Source organism: Pristiophorus japonicus, chromosome 19, assembly GCF_044704955.1.
Source record: "Pristiophorus japonicus isolate sPriJap1 chromosome 19, sPriJap1.hap1, whole genome shotgun sequence".
Classification (NCBI taxonomy): Eukaryota; Metazoa; Chordata; class Chondrichthyes; family Pristiophoridae; genus Pristiophorus; species Pristiophorus japonicus.
The window spans coordinates 13,731,563-13,741,766 of NC_091995.1; the positions used below are offsets into that span (position 1 = coordinate 13,731,563).

General features: G+C 45.8%; 2 protein-coding genes across 2 annotated transcripts; both read left to right on the forward strand.

Annotated features, from left to right (window-relative positions):
* Positions 1 to 7,135: 7,135 nt before the first annotated feature.
* LOC139229735 (histone H2B 3-like) lies at positions 7,136 to 7,670 on the forward strand. Its single transcript, XM_070861281.1, has one exon. It carries the CDS (start codon positions 7,145 to 7,147, stop codon positions 7,523 to 7,525), a length of 381 nt encoding a protein of 126 aa, XP_070717382.1. The 5' UTR covers positions 7,136 to 7,144; the 3' UTR covers positions 7,526 to 7,670.
* Positions 7,671 to 8,453: 783 nt separating this feature from the next.
* Positions 8,454 to 8,974, forward strand: LOC139229731 (histone H3-like). Its single transcript, XM_070861277.1, has one exon. The coding sequence runs from the start codon at positions 8,508 to 8,510 to the stop codon at positions 8,916 to 8,918; it is 411 nt and encodes a 136-aa protein (XP_070717378.1). The 5' UTR covers positions 8,454 to 8,507; the 3' UTR covers positions 8,919 to 8,974.
* The last annotated feature ends 1,230 nt before the right edge of the window (positions 8,975 to 10,204 follow it).

The following is a 10,204-nucleotide window of genomic DNA, read 5'->3' on the forward strand; positions in this document are numbered from 1 at the left end:
TCAGCAGATCACATCTAACCTTCCCAGTGATAGCTTTTCCTCCGGACCAGTCCTGATGGATCTGTCAGATTTGCGTCGTGTCAGAATTCACACCCGGAGGGGGTCAATTTAAGCTGTTGGGAAATTGGTGATCAAGAAAATAAAGACACGGGCACAGGTTAAGCGAATGGGCTAAGGTTTGGCAGATGGAATACAATGTCGGAAAATGTGAGGTCATCCACCTTGGAAAAAAAAACAGTAAAAGGAAGAAATTACAACATGCTGAGGTGCAGAGGGACCTGGGGGTCCTTGTGCATGAATCCTAAAAAGTTAGTTTGCAGGTGCAGCAGGTAATCAGGAAGGCGAATGGAATGTTGGCCTTCATTGCGAGAGGGATGGAGTACAAAAGCAGGGAGGTCCTGCTGCAACTGTATAGGGTATTGGTAAGGCCGCACCTGGAGTACTGCGTACAGTTTTGGTCACCTTACTTAAGGAAGGATATACTGGCTTTGGACGGGGTACAGAGACGATTCACAAAGCTGATTCCGGAGATGGGGGGGTTACCTTATGATGATAGATTGAGTAGACTGGGTCTTTACTCCTTGGAGTTCAGAAGGATGAGGGGTGATCTTATAGAAACATTTAAAATAATGAAAGGGATAGACAAGATAGAGGCAGAGAGGTTGTTTCCACTGGTCGGGGAGACTAGAACTAGGGGGCACAGCCTCAAAATACGGGGGAGCCAATTTAAAACCGAGTTGAGAAGGAATTTCTTCTCCCAGAGGGTTGTGAATCTGTGGAATTCTCTGCCCAAGGAAGCAGTTGAGGCTAGCTCATCGAATGTATTCAAATCACAGATAGATAGATTTTTAACCAATAAGGGAATTAAGGGTTACGGGGAGCGGGCGGGTAAGTGGAGCTGAGTCAACGGCCAGATCAGCCATGATCTTGTTGAATGGCCTACTCCTGTTCCTATTTCTTATGTTCTTATGAATGAGAGGGGATCTCATAGAAACATTTAAAATTCTGACGGGGTTAGACAGGTTAGATGCAGGAAGAATGTTCCCAATGTTGGGGAAGTCCAGAACCAGGGGTCACAGTCTAAGGATAAGGGGTAAGCCATTTAGGACCGAGATGAGGAGGAACTTCTTCACCCAGAGAGTGGTGAACCTGTGGAATTCTCTATCACAGAAAGTTGTTGAGGCCAATTCACTAAATATATTCAAAAAGGAGTTAGATGAAGTCCTTACTACTCGGGGGATCAAGGGGTATGGCGAGAAAGCAGGAATGGGGTACTGAAGTTGCATGTTCAGCCATGAACTCATTAAATGGCGGTGCAGGCTCGAAGGGCCGAATGGCCTACTCCTGCACCTATTTTCTATGTTTATTCCCTCAGTACCCCTTCCCTGCTTTCTCTCCCTTGATCCCTTTAGCCGTAAGGGCCATATCTAACTCCCTCTTGAATATATCCAATTAACTTGCATCAAAAACTCTCTGTGGCAGGGAATTCCACAGGTTAACAACTCTCTGAGTGAAGAAGTTTCTCCTCATCTCAGTCCTAAATGGCCTACCCCTTATCCTAAGACTGTGTCCCCTGGTTCTGGACTTCCCCCAACATCGGAAACATTCTTCCCCCATCTAACCTGTCCAGTCCCGTCAGAATGTTATGTTTCTATGAGATCCCCTCTCATCCTTCTAAACTCCGGTGTGTAAAGGCCCAGTCTCTCGTCATATGTAAGCAAGGCGCCTGGCAATAAATTCAAATGTGCTCAGGAGAATTTAAAAACAAGATGTTTCTTTCTATTGTTTATTGATGTGTGTGTTTTCGATACCCTGGCCTATCTCCCAACGATTCCCCCCCACTGATATCTTTAACGTGAATCAAGTTTGTGAGGCGCTGGGTTGAAAGCTGCAAGGCTGAAATCATGACACGCGCCTCAGTCAGCCGTGCGTTGACGCCATTGGTTAAGAGGTTGTCTCCTAATGCGGACTTCTGATTGGCTGCGGCCCGAGCAGTTTGCGGGGATATTTTCAATCCGCTTATGCAAATCAGGCTCCCCTGCTGCGTCACAAACGATTTACCGTTGGCTGTTGGGAGATTTGAATTTTTCAAACCTGGCCGCGGGAACGAGTTGAACCGTCAACAATCTCAACGGCCTCAAATTATGCTCATAATATTCCACCTGTTTCTGTGCTGTAACTCTTATGTAATATATAATTTCTGAAGAACAATGTTCCAACAATACACCTTTATTATTAAACTTTAGGAGGAATTTTCCTCACCCCAGACAATTTAGTATCAATAAATATATTTAGTAAATGGTTTTTGCTCCATATCCTGAGGTTGTTGACAATGGTGGACACTTTGAAGATGGCAATCAAAGCACGCCAGAAAGCTATTACTCTAACCCTACCTTTCTTTTCTTCTCCAATGTCTTCAAATGTATTGTCACCGCCCAGCATCATGGTTATTTTTTGTTAAAATGCTTTCAGTGCTCCCCAGCAGTGAGATTCCCCAAAGACAAGGTCACCATAGCCTGGTGTGCAATTCCTCCTTGGCCACATGATTAATCACTCCATCCTCCTCTACCATCTGGTCCACCCTCACTTGGTTCCACTCCAATCCATCTCTCCCACTGCAGCAAGCACACAGCCAGATATCTTATGCTGTGGCTAACTCAAGATTTGTGACCGCATGCTTCTTCTCAGTCGCTTCATCCTTCGACCATGAGAACATTGGTGACACCAGGCTGTAGCACCTTCAGCTCTTCAACCGCCACTGTGCTGTTTGACTGCTTGATCGACATTAAGTCATGAATAAAATACAACTTTCTGCAGTTTAACACCAAAGCCAATTCTGTTTGGCTCCCATTAAGAACTGCTCCTTAGCAACCATACCATCCCCACCCTGGCTGTTGGGTCAGCCTGAATCTGATGTCCTGTTTGACTCTGAGCTGTGCTTCAAACCCCATTTTATATGCGTTACCAGGATGATCTATTTCCACCTCCAGAACATTGTCTGTTTCGGTTCCATCCTTTCTACTACCGCTATTGAAACCCTCGTCCAGATTTTAGTTAACATGGCCCATTGGTAGCACTCTCACCCCTGAATCAAAAGATTCAAGACAGACTCCCAGGACTTAAGCATACAATGTAGACCTCGGCCTCCGTGCAGTACTGAGGGAGCTGCACTGATGGACAGATGAGGTGTTAAACTGACACCTGTTCAGGTGAATGCAAAAGATTCCATGGCACTATTTGAAGAAAAGCAGGAGGTTTCTCCTGGTGCCCTGGCCAATATTTATCCCTCAGTAGGTTGTGAGTTCAAGTCCCACTCCAGAGACTTGAGCAAAAAAATCTAGGCTGACATTCCCGTGCAGGGCTGCACTGTCGGAAGGTGCCGTCTTTTGGATGAGACCAATCAAGCCAGGCCCTTTCTGCCCTCTCAGGTGGATGTAAAACGAGCCCTTGACATTATTTCTAAGAAGAGCTGGGGAGTGTTCTGGGGCCAATATTTATCCTTCAATCAATATCACTAAAACAGACTATCTGGTCATTATCACATTGCAGATTGTGGGAACTTGCTGTGCACAAATTGGCTGCCTAATTTCCTACATTACAACAGTGACTAGACTTCAAAAAGTACTTCATTGGGTGTAAAGTGCTTTGGGATGTCTGATAGTTGTGAAAGGCGCTATAGAAATGCCAGTCTTTCTTTCTTCTTTCAGCTAACATCAATGAAACAGATTATCTTATTCCTTTTTGTAGGACCTTACCGTGTGCAATTGGCTGTCATACTTGCCTATAAAATGGCAGTGACTACCTTTCAATTCAATGGTTGTGATGCGCTTTGAAATGATCTATTGACATGAAAAGGGTTATATAAATGCAAGTTCTTTCTTTCTTTCTTTCCTGTTACCTCCAGGTTTGGGCTCCACAACATTGTTCTTTCTTTGTTCATGGAATCTGGGTGTTGCCAGCAAAGCCACATTTTATTGCCCATCCCTAGTTACCCCGAGGTTGTGGTGATGAATCTTCTCACTGAACCTCAGCAGTCCTTGTGATGATGGTGTCGCTTCATGATGTTAGTTAAGGAATTCCAGGACTTTGAACCATTGATGATGAAGGAACGGTGGTATGTGCCCGAGTCAGGATGGCGTGTGACTTTGAAGGGAGCAGGGAAGTGATGGCGCTCCCATGGTATTACTGCGTTATCCTGTGGTAGGTCACGGGGATGGAAGCTGCTGCTGAGGTGAGTTGGTGAGTTGATGATGTGCTCCTGGCCGACATTCCACAATCTACACTACGTAAACTTGAAGTCATCCAAAACTCAGCAGCCCATGTACTAACCCACACCAAGTCAGGATCACCCATCACCCCTGCGCTTTTTGACCTACATTTTTTTCCCAGTTAAACAACGCCTCGATTTCAAAATTATCATTCTTGTTTACAAATCACTCCATGGACTTGACCCTCTCTATCTCTGTAATCTTTTTCAGCCTCACAATCCCACAAGATGTCTGCACTCCTCAAATTCTGGCCTCTTGAACATTATAACTGCTCAACCTTCAGCTGCCTGGGCCCTAAACTCTGGAACTCCATCTCTAGACCTCTATACCTCTCTACATCTCTTTCCTCCTTTAAGGTGCTTGTTAAAACCTACATCTTTAAACAAGCTTTTGGTCATCTGCCTTAATTTCTTCTGTGGCTTGGTGTCAAATTTATCTGTTTGTCTTTAACACTCTTGTGAAACACCTTGGGACGTTTACTACATTAAAGGCGTTATATAAATAAAATGTATTATTATTATTATTATAGTCCGGACTACAGCCAGAGTGCCCTGATGCAGATATTGAATCAGTGACAGGGGCGCCGATCAAGCAGGATTGTCCTTTTCTGTACAGTTCTGATTTTCTTGTGTGTTGTTGCAGCTGCATCTATCGAGGCTAGTGGTGAGTATTCCATCACACTCTTGACATGAGCCTTGTAGAGAGATGGTGGAGGAGCTTTGAGGAGTCAAGGTGTGAGCTACCTGTCACACAGCGTGTACAGTCTCTGTCCTGCTCTTGTGACCACATTGTTCCTGTGGCTGGCTCAGTTAAGCTTCTACTCAATGGTGAGCCTCCCACCATCATCATTATCATCATAGGCAGTCCCTTGAAATGAGGATGACTTGCTTCCACGCCAAAAAGGGATGAGTTCACAGGTGTTTCAATGAAGGGCCTAATATTCCAGGTCCCTAACTCCAACTGAAGGCCTGTGCGTGGATTTTTTTAACGTGTTGGTGGCCGTTGCTCATCAACCACCACACGGGCTTGACAGAGCTAGGTGTTGGTCCAGTGGCAAGGATTAACCAAGACGACTGGAGACCTGCTCTGCTGCACGTACCTAGTACGCGCACATATTGCAGTGTGGGCTGGGCCCGTGCTACTCCTGGGCCCTCCCCTCTTCTGGGCCCCGAACTCACGCCTCTCCTGGGCCCCGATCACATCGCTCTGTGATCTTTCGCTGCTCCTGCGCCCCAGCCTCGCCGCTCCTGCTGTACCTGCCCGTGTTCCAATCACCGACCTGGATCTTGGTGACCATGTAATAAACTGCATGGCATTTATATCAGCAGATTGGAAGGAATTAAATACCTTCGATAAATGCTTCCTATTTTAAAAAATACCTTCGGTAAGAGCATCCCACGACCATGATGTTGATGCAATGGGAAGGGAACTAAATGGGCCTTCCAAAAGATAGGAGAAACGCACATGAGGATAGGTTTACAGTATCAACAAGGGGTTTCAGTGGTATGATGCCCCCTCCCCCGCAGTCTATTTTATTGTATGACTAGCTATTGGGCAGTTAGTTTAAACTGTTAATCACATGTGATACATGGTCTGCTTATGGAAGAGACCACTGTCACTGAACACAAGAGAATATCCCCCCAAAATTGTAACAGGTGGCAAGGAGTGTTGTCGTTTGGGCTTTTGCCCAACACCTCTACTTATAGCTGGAAGAGTTTCCATAAGCAGACTGAGCATCTTATGAACTAAAACTTGCATCTAGATTTTTCCCCTGTGCTAAGTTACCCATAGCCTATGTCCAATAATTAACCCAGACATCGGTAACTCGGGTACTGGAGGATCTATTATCAAACCAAATTTGACACCGAGCTACATAGGGAAACATTAGGGCAGAAAGAGGTAGGTTTTAAGGAGCGTCTTAACGGAGGAAAGAGATGTCGAGAGCCGGAGACATTTAGGGAGGGAATTCCAGAGCTTAGGGCTTTGGCAGCTGTAGGCATGGCCACCAACGGTGGAGCAATTAAGATCGGGGATGCTCCAGAGGCCAGAATTAGAGGAGCGCAGATAACTTGGAGGGTTGTGGGGCTGGAAGAGGTTACAGAGATAGGGAGGGGCGATGCCATGGAGGGATTTGAAAACAAGGATGAGAATTTTAAAATTGAGGCATTGCTTAACCGGGAGCCAATGTAGGTCAGCGAGCACAGAGGTGATGGGTGAACGGGACTTGGTGCGAGTTCGGACATGAGCAGTAGAGTTTTGGATGACCTCAAGTTTAGAGGGTAGAACGTGTGAGGCCGGCCTGGAGTTGTCAAGACTAGAGGTAACAAAGGCATGGATGAGGGTTTCAGCAGTAGATGAGCTGAGGCAGGGGCGGGGTCGGGTGATGTTCCGGTGGTGGAAATAGGCGGCATTAGTGATGGCGCGGATATGTGGTTGGAGGGGCGGGGGGGAGGGTCAAATATGATACCATGGTTGCAAATAGTCTGGCTCAGCCAGTTGCCAGGGAGATAGATGGCGTGGGAATGGAGTTTAAGGCGGGGACCGAAGACGATGGCTTTGGTCTTTCCGACATTTAGCTGGAGGAAATGACAGAGAAGCAGTCTGAAAATTAACAGGGCAAATTATTACATCAAAAATGTAATTTTCAAGCCTTGTGGAGACTCTCCTCCCACGTGCGTGCAGTTTGATTGAAACGAGGTATCGTGAGTGTTTCTGATTGGCCGGTTTGCACCCATTGTCATAATTACCACGTCAAAATATGCGCCGATTCACCAATAGGAATCCTTCACTTTCTGATTCCTCATTTGCATACGGCTAGCTATTAAATAGCGCGTCAGGGAAGCTTTTTCTATCATTCGCCTACTTGTGCAAGTACTATGCCTGAAGCGGCGTCCAAGGGCATCGCTCCTAAAAAGGGGCCAAAGAAAGCGGCCACCAAAAAACGGGCCAAAGGCGAGAAGAAGCGCAGGAAGACCAGGAAACAGAGCTACGGGATCTACATTTACAAAGTGCTGAAGCAGGTCCACCCTGACACGGGTATATCGTCTTCGGCCATGAGTGTCATCAACTCGTTCGTCAACGACATCTTCGAACGAATCGCCTGCGAGGCCTCCCGCCTGATCCGCTACAGCCGGCGGCAGACCATCTCCTCCCGGGAGATCCAAACCACCGTCCGCCTGCTGCTGCCGGGGGAGCTGGCCAAGCACGCCGTCTCCGAAGGGACGAAAGCGGTCACCAAATACACCAGCTGCAAATAAAGTAACTCGATCCTCCACTTTGAATATCATCAACCCAAAGGCTCTTTTCAGAGCCATTCACGATTTCTCGAAGGAACTATTTATTCTCATTTGTGGCTAAATGACACTTGAAATTTGAACAGCACCTTCAAAAAGAATGAAATACTTAAAAAAATATATATATATTTTGTCTTCCTTTTCTGGGACAGTCTTTTAGTTAATTAATCTCGCCGTTTCAATTTTTTCCCACCTATGTTAAGGTTTTGGTGATGTGTTTATTGTAATCGTTAAATTAAAAGTTGAAATTTAACAATTATATAACACAATTGTCACTCCTGTTTTGTAAATGTACCGATTTATAAGCAGGTCGCTGAAAAGCTCGTGAAATTAAATTGCCGATTCAAGATCCAGTCAGTTTCAAGGACCAAAGTGCATAATTCAGAGTTATTGATAATTATTCAGTCTCATAGATGCCATAATTTTAATGATTATTATTGACTCTCGCAGATGCCATAATTTTAATCATTCCGTCTCAGATGCCAAAATTTTAACAATAATGATTGCCGTAGTTTTAATCATTATTCAATCTCTCAGATGCCATAATTTTAACAATAATGATTATTGAGTTCCGCAAATGCCATAATTTTAATAATTGCCATAATTTTAATCATTATTCAGTCTCTCAGATGCCATAATTTTAACAATAATGATTATTGAGTACCATAGTTTCAATAATGATTATTATTGAGTGTCAGTCAGTTCTTCTCCTGCAGGTCGCCTCTTTGATGGTGTCAGTTTTCCCTCCTTTTTTTTGCGGCCGAGCGGATTGAAAAACGTGCCAATCAAATGCAGAGATTTGCTGGGTTTCCAGCCAGTGAGAAGGCGCCGTTCGGCCGGCGGCTGCTATAAAAGCAGGAGCCCAGAGCCCGTGAACCAGCAGATCGGGGACAGGAGTTTCAGAGTAAGAAGGAGTCAGAGAAAGGAAAAGAATATTTAAAAAAAAATGGCCAGGACCAAGCAGACGGCGCGCAAATCCACCGGGGGTAAAGCTCCCCGCAAACAACTGGCCACTAAAGCGGCCCGCAAGAGCGCCCCGGCCACGGGCGGTGTGAAGAAGCCGCACCGTTACCGGCCCGGCACCGTGGCCCTGCGGGAGATCCGCCGCTACCAGAAGTCCACCGAGCTGTTGATCCGCAAGCTGCCCTTCCAGCGCCTGGTCCGCGAGATCGCGCAGGACTTCAAGACCGACCTGCGCTTCCAGAGTTCGGCCGTCATGGCCCTGCAGGAGGCCAGCGAGGCCTATCTGGTGGGGCTGTTCGAGGACACCAACCTGTGCGCCATCCACGCCAAGCGGGTCACCATCATGCCCAAGGACATCCACCTGGCCCGGCGCATCCGCGGCGAGCGCGCCTGAGCCTCTCTCCTGTCCGGCCGCTTCTTGCAGTCTTGCGTATTTGAGTAACGAAACCAAAGGCTCTTTTAAGAGCCATTTAAATCTTTACGAAAAAAAGCTGTAATGTAAAGAAATTAGCAAATAATACGAATATTATACATGCAAAATGCTGATGGTGGACATTGGAATAAAAACGCAGGAAATACTCAGCAGGTTATAGATCTGAAACGCTTTAATGTATAAAAATAAAATGCTGGAAATTTCGGCATCTGGAGAGAGGAAGCAAGAGTGTTGCAGTGACCGGATTAAAGTTGTAGCATATTAAAATCTTAAAACAGAAGGAGACCTTTCGTGCAATAGTTAGGAAGGACATTAGCTTGGATGATGTGGAATCTATATGGGTAGAGCTGCAGAACACCAAAGGGCAAAAAACGTTAGTGGGGGTTGTGTACAGACCTTCAAACAGTAGTAGTGATGTTGGGGAGGGCATCAAACAGGAAATTAGGGGTGCATGCAATAAAGGTACAGCAGTTATCATGGGTGACTTTAATATGCATATAGATTGGGCTAACCAAACTAGGAGCAATACGGTGGAGGAGGATTTCCTGGAGTGCATAAGGGATGGTTTTCGAGACCAATATGTCGAGGAACCAACTAGGGGGGAGGCCATCTTAGACTGGGTGTTGTGTAATGAGAGAGGAATAATTAGCAATCTCGTTGTGCGAGGCCCCTTGGGGAAGAGTGACCATAATATGGTGGAATTCTACATTCGGATGGAGAATGAAACAGTAAATTCAGAGACCATGGTCCAGAACTTAAAGAAGGGTAACTTTGAAGGTATGAGGTGTGAATTGGTTAGGATAGATTGGCGAATGATACTTAAGGGGTTGACAGTGGATGGGCAATGGCAGACATTTAGAGACCGCATGGAAGAACTACAACAATTGTACATCCCTGTCTGGCGTAAAAATAAAAAAGGGAAGGTGTCTCAACCGTGGCTATCAAGGGAAATCAGGGATAGTATTAAAGCCAAGGAAGTGGCATACAAATTGGCCAGAAATAGCAGCGAACCCGGGGACTGGGAGAAATTTAGAACTCAGCAGAGGAGGACAAAGGGTTTGATTAGGGCAGGGAAAATAGAGTACGAGAGGAAGCTTGCAGGGAACATTAAGACGGACTGCAAAAGCTTCTATAGATATGTAAAGAGAAAAAGGTTAGTAAAGACAAACGTAGGACCCCTGCAGTCAGAATCAGGGGAAGTCATAACGGGGAACAAAGAAATGGCAGACCAATTGAACAAGTACTTT

Bases quoted from the DNA above. Each gene is read 5' to 3' on its own strand.
- LOC139229735 (XM_070861281.1), top strand. From the start codon at position 7,145: ATGCCTGAAGCGGCGTCCAAGGGCATCGCTCCTAAAAAGGGGCCAAAG.
- LOC139229731 (XM_070861277.1), top strand. From the start codon at position 8,508: ATGGCCAGGACCAAGCAGACGGCGCGCAAATCCACCGGGGGTAAAGCT.